The following is a 20,558-nucleotide window of genomic DNA, read 5'->3' as shown; positions in this document are numbered from 1 at the left end:
GGGGAAAAAATTGTTTTTCTGCTCTCTTAAAATAGCAACCACATAAGCTCTCTTCTTCCATGGAGTTTGGGACACCCACAAATCATTTTTACTGAGTTTCTTGTGTCTGCCTCTCTCTCTCTCTCACCATTTCATTGTACCATTACTTCACTCTATACCGGTGAAGTACACTTCTTTCTCTCTCTCTCTCTCTCTCTCTCATAATCATTGAGCAACTTTTTTTAACTTTTTTTTTTGCAAACTCAGTAAAGAGCTTTTTCTTCTTCCAGTGTCTGAGCTGTTTACTGTTGTTTTGCATTATTTTCATACTGTGTTACTTGTCTCTACTCTTGCATTTAGCATTCTTTCTTTGTTTCCTGAGCTTTTACTTCATTGAATACAAGTTGGGTCGTCAAGTAATTCTTGTAGCTGTTTATTGTTTTGGGTTTTTGACTTTTCCTAATGGGTTTTCTTTCCTTTTTCTTTGGTGAAGTGCATTTGACAATCAAGAGTTGAACTTTCCATAAATTTAGTACTTCAAAAAGAAAAAAAAGGGAATTTGGGTTTCTCTGCTTGTCTTGGTCTTGATTCTTCGAGTGTACTTTCCTGGCTAATGTTGCAGGGGTCTATAAAAAGTTTATTTTGAGACTCAGCTGAGGTTTTGGAGATCAACATATTGTGATGAAAGGTTAAGGAGGATAGCTTTTTGGTTTTTTGGCTTGAATTGAACTTGGTTTAATTTTTACTTGGGTGGTCCTATTGCATGTAATGGAGTCCTGGAGTTATGTTTCTGGGGAGAAAGGGTCTGTATCCGATGCAGCAATTTCACCTTCTGATTCTTATGCAAGAAATAGAAGCGCCTTGATGAACTGGGAGTTAAAAGGTCCGTATAGTTTTAGCAACAACATGCTAGTCTCAGGACAACAAGCAATTGAGAATCATGCTTTTGGGGAATTGGGGTATGGAGAATTCATAGGAAAACAGTTGCCTAATGATTCAATTGGGGATGTTTTAAGTAGCAAAGTTAGTCGGGGAAGAACTGTAAATCCGATTATGGCTACCCTGAATGCCTTCTCTGGGGAGGATGAGTCTACTTCGAAGTTTTCAAGCTCTGTCGTGGACTCTAATAGTCGGGAATCTTCACTCATAGATTTAAAGCTGGGAAGGTTTCCTGATCATAGAGATGGCCGAAATTCTAGTTTTTCTATAGGGGCCCCCATGTTATCTTCATCTGAGTCATCTACACCCCCAAAGAGAGTTCGAGCAGCTGGAGTAAATTCTCATACCACCTATTGCCAAGTTTATGGTTGTAACAAGGATCTCACTTCCGCAAAAGACTACCACAAGAGGCACAAAGTTTGTGAGGTTCACTCAAAAACTGCAAAAGTTATTGTTAATGGAATTGAACAACGGTTTTGTCAACAATGCAGCAGGTCAGTTTTACTTATAGAAGTCCTTTTTGGCTCCTTCAATTAGCAGAAATAGCATAGAAAATAAAACCAGAAAAGAGAAAAACGATTATTAATCTTGTCAAGTTAAAAATATAGTAATTTCACAGTTTTTTTTTTTAATTCCTTTTCCTGTGTCATCGTATGAATAAAAAAGCGGTTTTGGGACCTCGGAATTGTTCCAATTGTGTATCTTTTTCTATTGTCATTGTTGTATAGTTTACAAAATTGGATTATTTTCCAGATTTGCTTTACAGGTTGCCATCAATTTTTTTTTTGGGGGGCTGGGGGGTTGTCTAATGTTCCCTCTGTCTTTCTATGTCATTCTCCCCTAATCTCTTGGGATGGTTTGCCTGCATTAATATCTTTACATTGTTGCTTGATTTTAACTATCACACAGATTGTATAGACCTTTTTTTTCCCTATAAGTAACTCCTTTTTTTTTAACAAAAAAATTTCTGGTTATTCCAATGGATTTCTCTGGTCCAAAAGTGTTTCAGGAAAAAATATAGAACCTACACGTTTGAAAGATTGGCTGATTTGGAATCTTAATAAATATCATTGAAGGTCAACTTTGTTAATGTAGAACTTGGCTCAGTTACCATCCTTGGGCCTTATTCCTGCTATAATATATCCTAGCTTTTGACCATTCAGGTTTCATTTGCTGGCTGAATTTGATGATGGTAAGCGCAGCTGTCGTAAACGCCTCGCTGGCCACAATGAGCGGCGGAGAAAACCTCAAATTGGTATTCACTCTGGGAGAAGTGGAAGGTTACTTCAGCAATATAATGGTATTAAACCTACATCATACCTGATCTCAGTCATTCATATAATCTCTGTGTGTGTAGGCTGGGGTGGGGGCACTGTGCTCATTTGCATCTGTATGTGTTTGACCTACAATTGCTTACTATCCTGGCACCTTGGCTGGCTACAAAGCTTGCTAAAGACATAATGGTTTGCCTATCTTGTTAACATAAAAAATTATATTGTTTTTAATTCTTTGATTGATAGTTCAGTTCAAAAACACTTGGAATATTAGGTGTTTGACTGGCTATATAGTAAACTACACCCAAACTAAACCGGTAGACTTCTTTTGTTCTTTCCAATTATCTTGAGGAGCTTCCTCTGAATTTTAAGGACTTGCCTAAATGTGGAAATTTCTGATCCGACAGGATGCTTTTAATTTCGGAGTTTTTACCATCTCTTTACCCACTTTTTTAAGTTTAGTGCAATAACTTTTTTGCTTAATTGGTTAATATTTCCATACGTGATCAGATTAACATTCTCTAAATTTAGTTCTCATGAATTAGATTTCTTTATTAAATTGTATACAACATCTTCACAATGATCCTTTCCTGGGCCTCCCAGTAGATTAAATTTTATGTGAAGTGAAGCCTTCACTTTCCAATATAAAATATTATGTATAAACATCCACTTAATGTCATAAACTCCAATATTAACTGGCAAATTTGCATGCACCGCAAATTAAAACTGGACGATAGTGTCAGAACTCTGAAGTTGTATGGAGCATTCAGAGCTTTATTCGAGCATTATGAGTTAGTTATGTTCTTTGGGGGCTTATGCTTAACTCATCTATGAGGAGCTTCTGCTGAGGATTTCTCAATCCAAGAGACTGACTCCATGTCATAAGATGTTGCCTTCTAGTAAATTGAGGGGCATATGCTCAATACCTGAGTGGTATTTCATCTTATCATTAAGTAGATTTCATGCATTTTCACCAAATTATTCCCAATTAAACTGGGAGTTGGAGAGAACCGCTTGGAACAAAACAGCAAGGAGTTGAATGTAGCTCAACACAAAAATTCTAAACTCATACTTTTTTCCGAGTCTGAAACAAGCTAATCTCCTCAGGCTCAAGATCAGTTTGAAAGATTTATAAAGCTTGAGTTCAGCTGAGTTTATTTCATCATGCAATGTGAATCAATTCAAACTCAAGCTCAAGCTTGATTTTGAGTATGCATGCATATACTCAAATGTGTTATCAGTGGTGCCATCTATCAATTCATTTTAATGCCAGATCGGCATGCACTAATATATATTAAAATGAGCCAAATACGAAACTTGAATTTGATTCACTTGTTGATCAAGCAAGGTGAACCTGAAAAGTTTCAACTGGATTGACTCAGCTGCTTGGAATGTGATTTAGTGATGACATGAATAACTGCCTTGCACTTCTGATTCAAGATAATACAAAGGCATGCTCTGCCCATTGGTGCTCAAAGATGCTACGGGGTATAGGTGTGACAATCAAATAGGTTGTGTTTTAGCTTAATAAGCTGCTTCTTCTTGACGGACTGTATGCTACATTGATTTCATATATACTGGTCATATGACTGGTTAATTTGCATTGTTTATAGGTTGTGAGGATTTATGGTTCCAGACTTATTTCCAATGGTAGTTCCAAGGGGAATATTACCACTCCACCACACTCCCCCCTTGTTTGGGCTTTCTCAAAGATAGCATGTCCAATATTAGCCATATTATCAGTTATCATAAGTTAGCTACAGAAATCACTTGAAATACTAGCATTGCTTGCGCAGTTGCATTGTGAAAGTGTAACTAACATGCTTGTTTCTGATGTTCTTCATCATTTTTCGATTGATCCTAAAATGCAATACTTCAGATTTTTTCTGTATTCATGTACTTTACATAGCACACCTCTACATTATTAGATTAAACCTAAAAAACTAAACCTGCTATTTCCTGATAGAAAAGTGAAGACTGATTCAAAATCCTTATTTTCACCAAAAAAAAAAAAATTGTGCCTGGTTTTGAGTAGCCATTAAGAGTTGCAGTCTATAATATGTAAGACACTTATCTGTATTTACTTCTCGACACTTCTTGCAGATATGCTAAAAGTACACATCTATGTGGTATTTGTTACATTGTAACCAAAATACTGTGCCTGTTCTCTGACTTTGTTGAACACGGCTGCCATGGGACTTGATTTTGGGAAGGGTACATGGCATTGTCAATCTAGATGGTGCTAAATCTTGTGTGATATAGGTCATTTTTCTCGCTCTCTCTGCTAGATTACTGATTTGGTCTCCACAACATTTTCAGACCATAATGCCCCCTCAAGGGGAAAACCCCTTTTAGAGTTATTTCTTTGCATGAACCATATTTGTATATGAACTAACTGTAGACTTTTGGAGGAAATTGCTAGCTCAAATTACAATGTAGAGGTGAAAGATTAGTACATAACCAATCATAGCAAAAACTTGAGTTCTGATCGAAAGTAAAATTTATGCTGAAATGATTGCCCTGGAGATAAAATATGGCATATTGCTTGCCCATAGTATTAAGAAATATGAGGTTTGGTAGAACAATTTTGCTGTGCAGCAAAATGGAAGTTCTAGATAGAGTCAAGCAATGACGGTACAAAATGGTATGCAAGGCTCTGCAGAAAAATCACTGTTGTTGAGCACTTACAATTTGTGAAAATGTCAGTAATGCTACTGTTAACAGGAAATGTTAGCTTGAATAATCTGCATGTCATAAGGTTTGGCAAAGAAGTGGCATGTCAGTAGCAGACCATAATCAAGTGCATGGGGCTTGGACTTAGTTGATTCTGAAGAAAATGTCCATTTATATGTTTGGTATTTACATTATCTAAATTTTTTCAGTGTTCTGAACTATGTCATAAAATTCCTCAGAGCGTTAATGTCCCAAGTATTTGAGCTATGTTTTTCTCTTGTAATCGAATAATTTGGTATGCTTATGACTTTCTATGATGCTAAAAATATGAAATTATTTATAAAAGATGACTACTTTGTCCCTATTTTTGCATTGCTGTTGGTGTCATGAATTATCTGTGAAATTTTATATTGTATAAATTCTCCCAACATTATGCAGGTTTTGCTGGTGGCAGATTTCATGGTACTATGTTGACAACTGCATCCTTTATTTGCCAAGATATACTACCTAGTGGCCTTTTGCATCCTGATAAGTATGTAACAAATGAATGGGGCAAGCGGATAAAAGTTGAAGATGGGACTGATTACAGCCCTCTTCCCGCCATTCCCATCATGGATGGGCATTTTCATTTAAAATCCCCCTACCATCCTAGCAGTATTGAGAAACTGTTTCCCTCTTTTCATGGTAATGAAGATAATGCAGCCACTGGAGGCATTTTGAGTGTGAACAATGCAAGATATCCACATGGCTTTGGTGGCCCAAATTCTGTATCACGCCCTTTATTCCAGGACACCTCATTAGGAAGTGAAGACATCAATGTTTTTGATGCTGCATCAACCATTCAAGGACTATCTGGGATTTCAGATTCTGGTTGTGCTCTCTCTCTTCTGTCATCTCAATCACAGAACTCTTCAAGCCATTCATCAGGAATTCCCATGTCTCGTTCCCTTGTCATTCCAGGCAGCCATACCCATTACAACATGAGTCAAGTCTCAGGAAAGCTCATTGGAGTTAGCTCGCAGACTTCAACTACTGGGGTTTCAAATAAGTTCTCTTCATCAGGGATGAATTCAACTGAAGGGAGTCACCTGGGACCCCTACTGATATCTGATGGTAGTGAAGCTGCCAACTTTGATATCTCTGGTGGGATTTACCAAGATTCGGAATTCATGAATACCAAGGATCGCCTATCGTGCGAAGATGGACCAACAATTGACTTGCTTCAGCTTTCATCACAGCTTCAGCGAGTGGAGCATCAAAGACAATCGATGCAGGTGAAGCAGGAAAATGAGGCTTTCTGCTGCCTCCGAATCACTTAAGTACATGAAAAATAAGGTAAGTAAAGATGTTTAAAATGTTCATTATCGAATATCTTTGTTGACATGATGACTGCATGAATACCTACTCGAAAATGCAAGGGAGAAAGTGTTAGCAAGATAAAATGGGGATGCTCTATGATCTTTTCCTTTTTCTGTGAGATCATTATCATATGATATTTCTAATAAATAATTTACCTCATTGAAACTGGAACAGTGTAGCTATAAAACAAAATTTGGCTGAAAATATGATTGAGTTAATCAGCAGAACTTTAAATCACTATCGGATATATATTAGCAATGACTTAAGCTGATGTCATCTTTCCTGAAAGCTAAAAGTGTGAATAATTGCTTAGAAGAAACCATGTGGTTCCTCATTGTGCAGTGTTAATCTTTTTATCAAGTATGCTGGAGAATATGGACTCAGCTTCTATGCTCTGGCAATTAAATGATGTGGGGCAGAAGCAGCATTTGCTAATACATTACATACATGTCATTCTTTGTTGGCAATGGTTGCTTGCTTGGGTACAATAATGGATACAATAATTTTCTGTTAAAACCATGTTTGATGGAACTTAATTCACAACTTAGGCATAATGTAGATAGTGATTTGACAACACTTCAAGATGGTGGGTGAAAAGATTTCAAAGCAAAGCAAAGGAGTGCTACCACTACAGCTATTGCCATCACAATCATTCTACTATCACCAAAAGATTTCTTAGCATACACTGAACACTCGTGCCTCTTACCTCCATTTAAGGTGATTAGGAGCAATCTTGTACTTGTGAGTAGTGCCTTTATTTACTAAATGGTTTGTGGATAATTGATAGCAAGAAAGTTGTGGTGCATCAGAAAATGATTGTCAAGGCCGTAGTGATGGGCAGCATTGTCTTGCATGAAATCATGGAATTGAGATCATAAGGCATTCAAATTGCAATATTTTGCGGCCAGATGGAATTATCATGTAAACAAGGGAAATGGGGAATGATGAGCAGTGGAACTAAAATGAACACTGAGTGGCAAATGTAGAAACTTACTAGGTAGCATAAGATGATTTTAGTTTGCTCGTTCGGTGGGTGACAAAATTGACATTGCTTCAATATGTTGATGAATCATTGATTTTAATCTTTAAGCTTCTCTTTTTAAGGTAGAAGTTCTCAAAACCAACAATGAATGGAATATTCATCTCGTTCCCTTAATCTCCACCACAACCACTCTCGTTTTTCCCTCTCTGAAAAGTAGGATAATTAGGAGAATATGGTAGTACATTAGCTTTATCTCTACTTGAATAGATCTAAAATATTGGTCATGCTAAATCCAGGTACGGTGCCTGGCTCATATCAAATAAAAGATAGTTATTTATCCCAAAACAAATTTTGTATCAGTTTGAAGTAGTCTCATTGTTAAAATGTTTATAAGGCAAGCACACATTTGTGCACTACTTGAATTTAATCTAAATGCTGCTTTCTACCTTCTTAATTTGTTGTCTTAGGACCAAACACTGTGCTATGGGAGAGGAGTGCAATGTGCTAAAAGGTGTGCAGCTCTGGAGACATCTATACTTGATCTCGGAGTAACATAAAAGCATTAGGGAGAGAAAATGATGAGAAAGTTCAGATGCTAATCTAAACTTCTCAGCAGCTGCTAACAGCTTGATTTTTTTTTTTTTATTTAATTTCAGCTAGACTTTGTTTATATAATCAGGAAGTCATTCCTTCCCGACAAGTGAATAATAAATGGCCCAAAGGTCATATCCACATTCACTTTGTCTCCTAATATGCTTCCCCGTCATGTTCCGTTCAATGTTGTTGAACAATTTCATCTAGTCTCACTTCTGTAGTTCTAGATCATAATATAATGACAAATACTTGTTTGCATTTTCATTGTTAATACTTGATTTTTTTTTTTTATTTAATTTCAGCTGGACTTTGTTTATATAATCAGGAAGTCATTCCTTCCCGACAAGTGAATAATAAATGGCCCAAAGGTCATATCCACATTCACATTGTCTCCTAATATGCTTTCCCGTCATGTTCCGTTCAATGTTGTTGAACAATTTCATCTAGTCTCACTTCTGTAGTTCTAGATCATAATATAATGACAAATACTTGTTTGCATTTTCACTGTTAATAAGACATCTGATACTTGATTTCTATAATTTTGTGGTTCTTCTTCACATGCTCTTAACACTTAGATTCTGAACTTCCAATGGAATTGACATGAGATTGTCATTTTGTACTTGCTTTTGGAAGTTAATATAAAAAAAAAACAATGCAGTAAGCACTTCTAAATGCCAACTGAAGAACTCAATTTTTGTCCACTGTTTATTACCAGTATTTTTTGAGACCCTGCTGAAAGTGATGGTGCCAGCAAGATTTATGAATGCCCATATTGACAAAAAGTATCCAGCAATTCCATAGTATTTATAATGTAATTCATAGCAATACTACAGTATCTATCCAAATTTTGAATATTGATATCAGGGATATATCAGACTTTCCAAAAGATAAATAGATAAAATAATACTTTGAAAATATGAATATTGTCATCTATGACATGGACTTACTCTCAATCTTAAAGTTCCATATGAACTTTGCTATGTCGCACGTGGCTACCAAGTATGAAATGAAAGTAGCAGGTTGTTTATGCATGGTAATAGAAATATGGGCATGGCCTACTTCCAGGTCATAGCCCAGAATTGAGAATATGCGGGTGCTCTCCAATTTCTTTGGAAAAGTAAAAAGCAAATATTTTCGATTGCCATGCCCCAGAAACAGAAAATTACAAGGAAATTGGGAAGAAAAATTTTACCTTCTAAAGGAACAGATGCATCAACAACTTAAGGAAAAAAATGCTGCTATTTTGCATGGGACTTGATATGATATTAGAAAGATCCAAATGTTATTAACGAGTTATGAGTCAAATCTCATTTCATATTTATGATCTAGCAAAATCTTGCTGAGAACTTCGCAAAGAAAAAAAATAGAAATAATTGAATTTGTAAACAAAAAAAAAAAGTTATAGTATCCTAAATTGCACCAATTTTCCTATGCACATGAAATTTTGATATGTAACGACTCAAGTCCAACCACTAACCCAACAGCTTTTTGAGCTACTTAAATCTTTGATGTCCTCATCAAGACCACACATCACATTCACGGGACCAAGATCTCACCAGAACAATGTGAAAGCTCACATCGGACTGGCACAGATTCTGATACCATTTGTAACGACCTAAATTCAACCACTAACCCAGCAGCTTTTAGACCTAAACTACGTGACCTTCAAAAGCTTAAGTTCAAGTTGCTATTAGTGGTGAGCTTGAATTGTTATATAGGTTTTAACAATCATATTTACATCAGATGTGAGATGTTGGGTATCACATGATAATATCAAATTATTTGGTTTTCAATATATAAGCTATTTTCCTAAATCTCCATAATTTAAAGATTTTCTAATATTTTTAAAGAGGATAAAGTTTCTTATTGAAAAGTAAAAATTAAAAAATATATATAACTGAAATTCGAATCCATATATTAATTAAATGTTGTTATATTTGATTATTGTTTGATCCTAGTCTAGTATATGATTGATGTATTTGTTCTAATCTGTCAATACTGCTTATATTTTGATAAGTTGGTTTCAGTTTGTCATATTAGCAAAGCTATGAAGTTTAAATTGCCCATGAGCTAGTAGGGAGGCAATGGGACCCAAATCCAAAATAGCCGGATGATCAGGATGGTTCCATATCACTGTCCATGGGAGCACATGGGACATGCACATGCAAACACAGGAAACAGCTGAGCAAGAGCAATGGAAACTTTTATATGGTGGTTGAGACTCTGAGATAATAAAAAGATTATCCAGTGAGTCTTCACTCAATTTTCTCTGCCCCTACAACTTACCATATCCTTCTCCGTGTTTGTAGAAACCTTGGCCATTACGCTAATGCTGATTGATAAATAATTTGTCTGCTCTGGAAATTTCTCTAGGAAGATAAGACTTTGCAGTCTTAGTGCATGTTTGGCCTAGCTTTTTTTCAGTTTATTTACCTTTTAAAAGTAAAAGCAAGCCAAACATGATTTTTTGAGAAACTCTTAAAAAAAATAATTTTTTTTAAGAACAAAATTTTTAATAAAAGAGCTTAAAAAAAAAGCTTTAAGGAGGAGCTTTTTCTTCTCATCTTTTAAAAATATAAGAGAATTTTTATTTTTGTTCCAAAAATATACTCATTTGTTAAAAATAATTACAATATTACCCTCTCAAAAAACAATACGTTATATAATAATTTTAACAAAAATTATAACTTATAAAAAAAAATTTACCAAACAACTTTAACTTAATTTTAAAAATTATTATTTTCATAAAAGTTTCATAATAGCTTTTAAGTTAAAAAAAAATTAAACTAAACAGGTTGTTGTTATTCCCTATTTCATTGTGTTTACTTATTTGTTTCATTCGCAGCATTGCTTGTACTACAATGGTTATGGGTGGGATGTGTTGACATGTACAGCCTGCGGTCCAAATTAGATAGACCGAGCAACGATCATCATCATTCGGAAATGGCTTAGCAGAACTTGTTTGACAACTCGGATTTCCGGTTTCCAGTTTGCAAGTAGAACAAATTTGACCTGATCCCTTCAGACTTTCAGCTATGACATGACATGGCCATTTACATTGAACAATGACTTCTCATCTCACATTGAGCCGTTACAACATAGTAGAAGCCCAATGGGGCAAGGCCTTTGCGCACCCTTTCAACTTGACATTCAGAAGAAAGAAAACTTCAACAGATTACCAACATAAGTCAAGAAAACAAGCATAACACTGAATTAAACAAATCTGTAACTAGAACTTTTCCAAAGGAAATAATCTCAATCATCCTCTAAATAAATTAAATACTAGCTAACTCGCAAATCTAATACAATACATAAAGCCATCAATTTCTTATTGTTCTAAACTCAGTAATATGGTAAATAAAATTATATCCCCCTCACCCTGCAAAATAAACATTCCAAGCTTTAATGCAAGAGCTTGGACAATATAGATGATCATGATCCAAGCCTAGGACTGCTAAACCAAATGCTGGCTGTTTACTGGAGAAGTTTACTTCGCAGCACCATTGGGCAACTCAGCAGATTTTGCACCTGATGGGTTTAGCTCATCCCATGCTTCAATCCATGTCACCATAGCATCTGCAAGCTTGATGAAGTACTCATCAACCTTGCCTAGTTTTGCCTTGACCTGCTTGGAAATTTCAATGTAGCATTTCTGAACACTGGTACAGTCCTTAGGAAGGGTAACAGACTGGAAGAATGGGATCAACTCTTCTTGCCAGTAAATTCCTTTGTATTCTTTCTTAAGATTCACAAATGGGTTGCTGGCTTTGCTGTGCCAAATGTAAGGCAATCCAGTCTTCACTCCCAATCCTAGGTGGTCGCATATAACCTGAGTGTGAAGAGGACAGAGTATTAGCATCTGCAGTTAAATAAGAAGCTTAGCGGATTGATATTACTAATGATTAGGGTATACCTTGGTGCACCAGCCAGCCCACATATCATCATATCGTCCAATTGGCTGACCATCACCCATGAGTCCAAAGTACATTGCAGCGCCAATCAACTCACGGTTGAATGCAAGATTCATACCACACATGGGAAAGAGGGTTCCCTTTGGTATTGTCATAATAGCATCAACATACCTGATAAAAATTAGACATTGGATTTAGTCTTAATTGAAATGAGTATATATGCAGCAAACAACGTGAAGGGTTATATAGACCTGGTGTTCCTCTCAAGAGGCTTGACAAGCTGAGTCGGTGCATCATAATCTGGGATGTTAAGCCAGAGGCCATGAGACACAGCAGTGGGAACACCCTCACGGAGACTGAATGGGTACCCACGAACAAAATCTGCACCAGCTCGGTATGGGTCATACAGAGTGTTGAAGAAAAATGGTGTAGAAGGACTCAGAAGGTTCTTTATGTGCTGATCCAATGCATTAATGTCTTTTCCAGTTGGATCTTTAGCAACCTGTAAAATCAAGCGGCCTTCAAGGTTAGATTACCAAATGATAAAGAACATTTCATTGTCAGATCTCATAAAAGAGCATCCAAGAAGAATTAATAAACACTTGCACAAGAAGGACTCAATCATTTATGAACAAATAAATGCAAAGAGAAAACAGCTAAACCTCAAGCAGCATTCTGAAGTTTAAGCTCTAAAACCAGCTTCTGATAGTCAAAACTGATATCCAATGCAACTAGAATGCATTTTGGTTGATATATATAATCAATCAAGCCAAGAAATCTCATCACGTCAAACCAAACTGATAATACATAACAGCAGATATGTACCCAAAAACCGACCTTCCTTTCAAAATTCAAGATCATATAGACAAAACAACAAAAGGCTGTGTTTCAATACTTGTTAGGAAAGGCTGCAAAGAGTCATGTCAGCATTACAAAGTAATGGCTGTGAAAAGATCAAGGGGCACATGTGTCTCTTATTACATGCGGCTTACCGTCAGTGAATGACTAAATGTAGGATCACTTTCTCACAGCCTAACAGATCAAAGCAGAAATCTATTGAAAACGTATCAGCAAATACAGATCATTACATGTTATTTGCTAAACTATGCAAGCAGACGTGTAACCAATGGATTTATAATTTAGCAGGAATAAAACAAAAACAACAATTGCAGATCCAAATAGCAAATCAAGATAGGGAAGTAGCACCAAATTGCATTAAAAAAAAACAGCTTTTTATGAATTCAATTCACCAAAACACCAACCAAATTCAAAATTCTCAACTCACGTCAAGATCTAAACTTCAGTACGCGAAACACTAAAGGATCACATCAAGATCCAAAACTTAAAACCAACCTGCAATACACCTCAAATAAATAAAACCCAATTTCGAAATCCAAAAATCGACTCAAACCCAGATCTACAAAACACCAACATAAACACAAAAAAATAGAGAGAAAAATAATAACTTTTAAACAAAACCCAAGCCCAAATTGAAAAAGAGGAAAGAGATAAGTTTTGAACTTACAAAGCAGTCATCATCAATGGTATAGATGTACTTCTTCTTGGAAACCATGTAACCAAAGCACCTACAAGCAGAGTCCTTGAAAGAGATACACGAAGCCTTAGGACCCAAAATCCTGTTGATATCGTTTCTGTTGTAAAGCTCATAGTCAAAGCCTTCAGGAACCTTGATGGTTTTTGAGGGGTCACCATCTTGAACTATGATGAGATGGTAAGGCTGGAAAAAGGGTCTCCACATCTCCAAAAAGTCCAAGTTCCGAATGGTTGGAATCACGATGTCAAGCTCATCCTTCAACAGCGTAGCTGGTGAGATAGTTGCTGGCTCAGCCATCGGAAAAAGCTTGGACTTTCAGGCAAAGCAGGGAGAGAAGGGAGGGTGAGTTCGAGAGAGAGCGGGGGAGTAAAGGAGAGAAGAGGTGGTGTTTGTATAAGAGAGGGACTCGCAAGGGAGGCACGTGCGAAGAAAAGAAGGTGGCTTATGGTAGGAAAACAGCTCAACTGGATTCATGCTATCATGTTTTTCGGGAAGATTTGCTGCAAAATGATTTAATTTTATTTCTCTGGAAATTTTATTTATTTATTCAATTTTTGGACAATTTCAAGAATTTATGAAAAATTAGTTAAAAATAAATAGTTCTCAAGTTATGTTATGTATATAATACTATATATTTATAGGCTATCAATGTTTCATTAAAAAAAATTTGTAAATTAACTCTAAATGTTGCTTTTGATGAAGTGTAAATTAGTGATTTCTATTGCCAAAGTATTGATTTTCGTCAAAAATAAATAATCTACTAACTACCATTCTATTACTCCGAAGGGGAAATGTGCAAAGAAATTTATTTGTTGTAATCTAAGGGTTCAATGGAGCTATTTCTTCTTTTGGTGTTATAATAGAGCTTGAAAATCCACAGAAAAAAAAAAGGAATTTATTTTATTTGTATCTTAATAACCACCATATTTCATTATCTAATGCCTTCAAGACTAAGGTCTTGTTCAAAGGTTAAGGACAATGGAATACATATTAGTTGCACAAAATATAAATTTAAGTCTTTTTTTACATTGAAATTTTAACATTGTATTACATAAATGATAAATATATGTTACCGATTTTCTTATAAATGAATATTATTGTATAGTAATTGTACCAAAAAATACATGAATATATATACTAAAAGGTATAAAAAAATCAGAAAAGATATATTGAATAAGAGCAAGGAAGTATTTTATGTGATATTTTGAAATAAGAAAAAGAAAAAGAAAATATTCAGTTTGAAATAACAAGAAATAATAATTTTAAGTCATGTTGACACGTGAAGGAAAACACCTATGTTATCATCTACTATCTTTTTTTTTATTTTATTTTAAGAGAAGAGGAAAATGTTTTTGAATACTACTATAGCTAAAAGTATTTTCTTTTATTTGAGTATAGCAGATTTGGATCTAACTCTTTAAATAAATCGATATACCTATTTATTATTGAAATAACGCTTAAATTATTATCCCCAAAAGCATTTAAGTTCATACAAAACTTGAATGCATTATAGAAAGTATACATTTTTTTATTGGTTGAACTTATATAATTGGAGTATCTCTCTTATTTGTTATAAAATTTTATTTTTGATGAAAGTATCAATTAAAATATGTGACAACATCAAGAATATGTATTAATTACAAATAAAAGTTAAGAATTTATCATTTGAATTGGTGGTCAAACAAGAGGATACAGTTTGTTGCCAAAGAAAAAAAATAAAAAAAAAAGGATACGGCAGCTCATGTTATTCCCATAAAATGCCTTTTCTTTTTAAGAAAGTGTAGGTGAAAGAATATTCTTCTAGTTTATACTCGTTGGGACCAACCCATGCTTATATTTTTTTGGTTTATGAAATCCCACTCTTTATTGTAGTGTTTAAGAAATAAAATAACCAAACGCCTTGTCCCCTCATTAAATTCAACAAGAACACAATTTGATTTATTTATTTCATGTATCGTGGCTAAATAGATACAATGACACAATTTGAGAATAAATCAAATATTAAAATAATTATTTTTTTATATTTTCGCTGATATAATATATTGGATAATAAATAAAATCTATTTTAACATTTTTCTTTTCAAATTTACTGTTTACTAAGATGTTGTATACGAATTTAATTATTTTTCATTGTTAATAATATAGAATATTAGTTCTTGAACTAATTGAGTAAAAAAATTAGATTTTGGCTCACGACTTAGAGATTGGAATAACTTATTATTCCCAATCAAAATTGTTTACGAAAAAAAAAAGATTTATTAGTTTATTATGGTAAAATTTTTGTTATCATGATTCTAATATAGAGGCCAGCTGGCAAAGTTGGCGAGTGCGAGACAGGCGTGGCCGGCACGAGGAAAACAGTGACGTGTCTGAAAGTTCTATGTACGCGGGGGCGGGGCGGGGCGACTAGTTCAAAGTTGAAAGTCACCGGGTGGCTTTGATATTTGTACCGACGTGTATCTAGGGATCAATAAAGAGTTCGGCCAAAGAAGCACACGTGGCAGAGCGGGAGAGGAAGGTCAACCTTTTCTGGCCTGGATCATTTAACGGTGTGGAAACTGGGCAAAAGTGTTGACTGGGGTTGGGGATCGGGTAGGGGAGGCCTTTAGTTGCTGTCCGTTGCTTTCGTGAGCAAAAAATAGTAAAGAAATGGTCAAAAGTAGTTAGTCAGTGGGTTTTCTTTTCTTTGTACTAATTCCCTAACGTTTGGGTAAATAATAGTTATTAATTACTCACCAAAATGGTGTTCATTTGTACATTCCAAGTAATTAAAAGCACTTTAAACTCTGAGAATTTTTCCTAACGAGGAAAAATGGAATAAGAATTACAATACAGCTAAAACAATTAAAGTAACATATGGAGAAAAAATTACGTAATTATAAAGTTTAAACAGTCTACAATTGATGTATACAATATATTAAGGGAAGAAATGATAGAGGAGAAAGTAAAGGGAGGGAGAGCGATATCTTTCTCATAAAAAGGTTTAATCATATGATAGTATGATAAGTTATCATTAATTTCATTTTACTCTTAAACCAAATTAAGGTTGATAATTTTTCATTAGAAAATTCAAATTGATTGTTGTAATAAAGAACCAATTTCGAATTTCTGCAAACACTTATATTCATACTCAAGAAAATTTTACTTATTAACATATTTACGTAAACGTTCCTTTACTAAGTCAATTTTGAATGAAAGCGATAAATCAAGATGTTTAAAACTTATCTTATCAATTTCATAAAAAAAAAAAACCATATCAATATACACGCTGACTTATCCAGGAACCGAATGGCTTGGATTTAAGATATTATTATATTAATAAATTTTTATTTAATTAAAATTTAAAATGTATTTAAAAAATTAAAATATCAATATAAATATTTTTTATTTTAATAATAAATTTAAGTTAAATAAGCTTAAATGGTGGGATCAAGACGAGCATTAGGTAGGATTTTAAAAGTGTCGATGAGACATGAGTGGGTCTAACCCAACCTATAGGCATCTCTACATGTACAATGTAAAGCCCGACCTTATAAAATACTATTCATGACATACATGTGATGATAGCATGATTGCATGCTAGGAGAGTCCCGAAAAATTTACAAAAGTCGGTATTGTACCTAGAGGTACAACAAAGTTTATTTAATCATCGAACTATATCAAATAGGAATTTTAAGGTGAGATTAAGAGTTTCACAGTTCATGGATGACTTAAAATGGTAATTTGGAGTTTGAAGATCAATTTGGAGTCAAATCAAAATTTTCACTAGCTAGGGGCAAAATGGTCATTTGCCACTTGGGGACAAAATGGAAATTTTAGAAAAGCTTTTTTGACCCCATTTGACTTATTGGAGTATGATTTGAGGTTTAGAAGTGAAAATTTTTAATTTCGGTATAATTTGGAGTAAAAGGGTAAAATGATAATTTTGCCACATCAGGGGCAAAATTGTAATTTTCCACCACCAGGATATTTTTCCAGCACATGGTCTTCCTTTATCTTCATCTTTGACCCTTGACTAATCATGTGGTGGAGATAAAATGTTTAAATTTTTAAAATTTTAAAAACGGACCAATGACATGATGCAATGTGTCATGCCTTTATTAATTTATTATTTTCCTTTTTAAAAGGCACAAAAATCAGCTCATCTTCCACCCCATGGCCGGCCAAACCAGCAAGAAGAGAGAGAAAACAAAAACAAAACCCTAGAGAGAGAAAATCAAAGAAAAAGTGTGAATTTTCAAGGAAATTAAGTGAAAAAGGTGAGATTTTTTCTATTAAGCTTGAGTTTTCTTATTCCCAAGCATTTCTCTTTATTTTCCATGATTAAATTACATGTTTTCATGATGAATTCAATTCTGAAAAAATGGGTTAGGAGAGAGAAAGTTGTTGGATTTATTTGATTTTAATTTATGTTAGTGTTTTTAGTTAGTTTAGCATATTTAGAAACAAAACAACAAGAAAAGAATTTATTTTCTCCCCCAACCATTAATGGCTGAATTTACCATGTAGTGAGTGAGGATGAGTTTGATTTTATTCTAGGAGAATTGGTTAAGGAATAATGAATTATGAGCCTAGAAAAATAATGGGAATTTTCGGAGCAAAAATACGAATTTTTACCCACTAGGGGTATTTTCGTAATTTGCTGTTGGGACTGATAATTTGCACCACACTGAGGGACATTAAGTTAATTTGGGTGCAATTGAGGTATAGAAACTGAAAAGAATTAAATTGGAGTTTAAACGGACCCGTTAGGAATTTAATCGGGTGATAAGACGAATTAGGCCAATACCGGGTTTAGATAGTTACCAGTGCATTTTTGCATTCCATATCATGCATTGGTAGTCTAAATTAGTTTAATTTTGATTTAGTACCAACTTGGTGAAACTCTCGATTTTGTACTGTGTCAAGGTGGTGAGTCCTCCGATAAAGGCAAGGAAATTGCATCCGAGGACCAGTAGACAGAGTGCTTCGAAAGTCTGCATTCTAGACATTGTGAGTAAACTTACTGTCATTTTAATTATCTAGGGTGGTTTTTAGATGCTTTCATGAATTCTATGGAAAAAGGAATTTAAAAAGATAAATTTTCATGTTTTATGAATAAATGAGTTTCAATGAAATTAAATTATAAATTGTTTTGAAATTAATAGTGATTTTGAAAAATAGAGTACACGGAGACTGTTAATTGTGGCAATTTGATTGTTTAAATTAACTGGCTTATGATAAATCGAGCATGATTGGCTAGTTGGCAATTGTATTGAAATGCGAATTGTTTGGTTACCTTGAAAAACTACGAATTACAAAATTGCCATATCATGTTATTGAGTTTTATTATATGGTGGATTATATATTAATTAATCACTGCAGTAGGGGGTTTCTGTGGACCAGCCTTTTAGAGGGGCACGGTAAACCCCATTATATTCTTACCTCGAACGGAGAGGCGCGTAGGGTATCTCCTGGGGTAAAGTTTAGGGTTCACTTCACGCTAAACCACCACGTGAGGGGGAACTCAGCCAACGCCAAGGAACGGCTATGTTTTCAAAACAAAAACATGATTTATGTGAAATGTGAATTTTAATAGCCTTGGCGGTCTCGGTAGGATGCCTCGGCCAAGGTGTCCCCGAGAATGGATTTATGGCACAAGCCTAGATTTTTATGAGATTCATAAGCCTCTTTACGTGTTTTGAACAAAATGTGTTCTAATGCTATAACCCAGTTTATGATGATTTACTTTATTGTCTCCATGTACTCAACTCTAGATGTTTATGATGATGTTTGTTTACTCATTGGGATTTTATAATCTCACCACCCTCCTTTCCACCCATTTCAGGTTCAGTATAGACTGTAGATAGCTGATCTCATCGAGGACTACAGTGGGATCTGCATTTTCCAAACCGTAGGTTCACAGTCCTCTTTACTTTTGTTTATTCGGGGGCACTCTTGTTATTGTAAATTAAATTAAATATTTTGGCTTACTGTATTTAAGTATGTATAAATTTATTTAGCTTTTACGCTATAAAAATTATTCACGTATAACTCTATAAATATTGTTTTATAAGAAAATAGAATATTTTACTTAATATTTCTTTTATTTTCTTATTATATTCAAATAACCATAATTTCATTTTAAATGAAGATTTTAGACTTTTAAACTCATTTTGAATATGAATTATGTGTTTTGTACTTGTATATTACGTTTTAGCCAGTTTCGAAATTTTTGAGAAAAATGATCAAAATATCCCTGTGAGACGAAAAATTAATATTTTATTTGTTTAAAGTTGGAAACAGCTTAAAATCTTTTAAAACATAATATTTGACAATGGTTGCTCACAAGGGAACAAAGAAACTAATAGTAAAGCCTTGCGGGGTTTCGGGTTGACATTCCGAGCAATGAGTGTCTACCGGGACACCGCCGCGGTTGTCACGGGCTCGAGAGAGTACCGGGTCGTGACATACAAGTCTACCCTTTGTGTTAGTTTGATATAACTATTTTTTATTTATATATTTTTTTGAAATGCCTATTTTTTATTTATATAATATTTCGGTTATTTCAAATTAAATATTTATCTTATTATTTTAGAATGTTTTAAAATAATGTTAATTTTTTTAAACGGAAAACATTCTTTTAATGCTAACTTTAAGTGAGATTTTTTAACTTTTATATCACTATAAAATTAAAATTTTTGAAATAAAAAATAAAATACCTCACTTTTAGAATTTTTTTACAATTTAAGGATTCTTTTGGTAACCGAAAAATAACTTGCTGAAAGAAAATTTTTTCTTAATAAAATATTTTATAAGAAAATTTAATATTTTTTCTTGTTTTGATAAACTATTAAAAACAATTTCTATTATTTGGATCATTTTATGAAAAATATTTTCTATAAGATGGAGTTATTTGGGTGTTAAAATGATAAATAGGAGTTGATTACAAAAGAATGGTGACATTTGATTTTCACATTAAAATTAAGAATGAAAATAAAAATAGAAAAAATCAATAATGATATTTTTCAAAACATTAACCACATATTATAATGAAATTAAGTTCTAATTTTCAAAAAAATTCTATCTCATCATTTTTTTAGCATAACACTATAAAAATATCAATATTCATCCATTGGGTAAAACATCCAAAATCTATATTTATAAATGTGTATTCATTCAATGATGATTATTGAAATATTTTTTGTTAAAATTATTAGTAAGATTTTTTCAATTTGTAAATAAAAATATTAATTGTATTGAATGATTTCATTAAAAAAAATATATTTTTAATTTAAATAGTATTGAATAAT

At 33.8% G+C, this 20,558-nt stretch overlaps 2 protein-coding genes across 2 annotated transcripts; one reads left to right on the top strand and one right to left on the bottom strand.

The window, feature by feature from the left end:
* Nucleotides 228-8,071, top strand: LOC18604876 (squamosa promoter-binding-like protein 6). Its single transcript, XM_018118300.1, has 4 exons — nucleotides 228-1,412; nucleotides 2,082-2,218; nucleotides 5,304-6,200; nucleotides 7,674-8,071. Exons 1-3 carry the CDS (start codon nucleotides 748-750, stop codon nucleotides 6,182-6,184), a joined length of 1,683 nt encoding a protein of 560 aa, XP_017973789.1. The 5' UTR covers nucleotides 228-747; the 3' UTR covers nucleotides 6,185-6,200; nucleotides 7,674-8,071.
* Nucleotides 10,985-13,741, bottom strand: LOC18604875 (alpha-1,4-glucan-protein synthase [UDP-forming] 2). Its single transcript, XM_007037565.2, has 4 exons — nucleotides 13,237-13,741; nucleotides 11,963-12,213; nucleotides 11,714-11,882; nucleotides 10,985-11,629 (listed from the first exon to the last, which is right to left on the bottom strand). Exons 1-4 carry the CDS (start codon nucleotides 13,561-13,563, stop codon nucleotides 11,288-11,290), a joined length of 1,089 nt encoding a protein of 362 aa, XP_007037627.2. The 5' UTR covers nucleotides 13,564-13,741; the 3' UTR covers nucleotides 10,985-11,287.

The sequence above is a fragment of the Theobroma cacao genome, chromosome 3 (genome assembly GCF_000208745.1).
Source record: "Theobroma cacao cultivar B97-61/B2 chromosome 3, Criollo_cocoa_genome_V2, whole genome shotgun sequence".
Taxonomy (NCBI): domain Eukaryota; kingdom Viridiplantae; phylum Streptophyta; class Magnoliopsida; order Malvales; family Malvaceae; genus Theobroma; species Theobroma cacao.
Note: the sequence above shows the minus strand (reverse complement) of the source record. Positions and strands in the feature narration are given on the sequence as shown.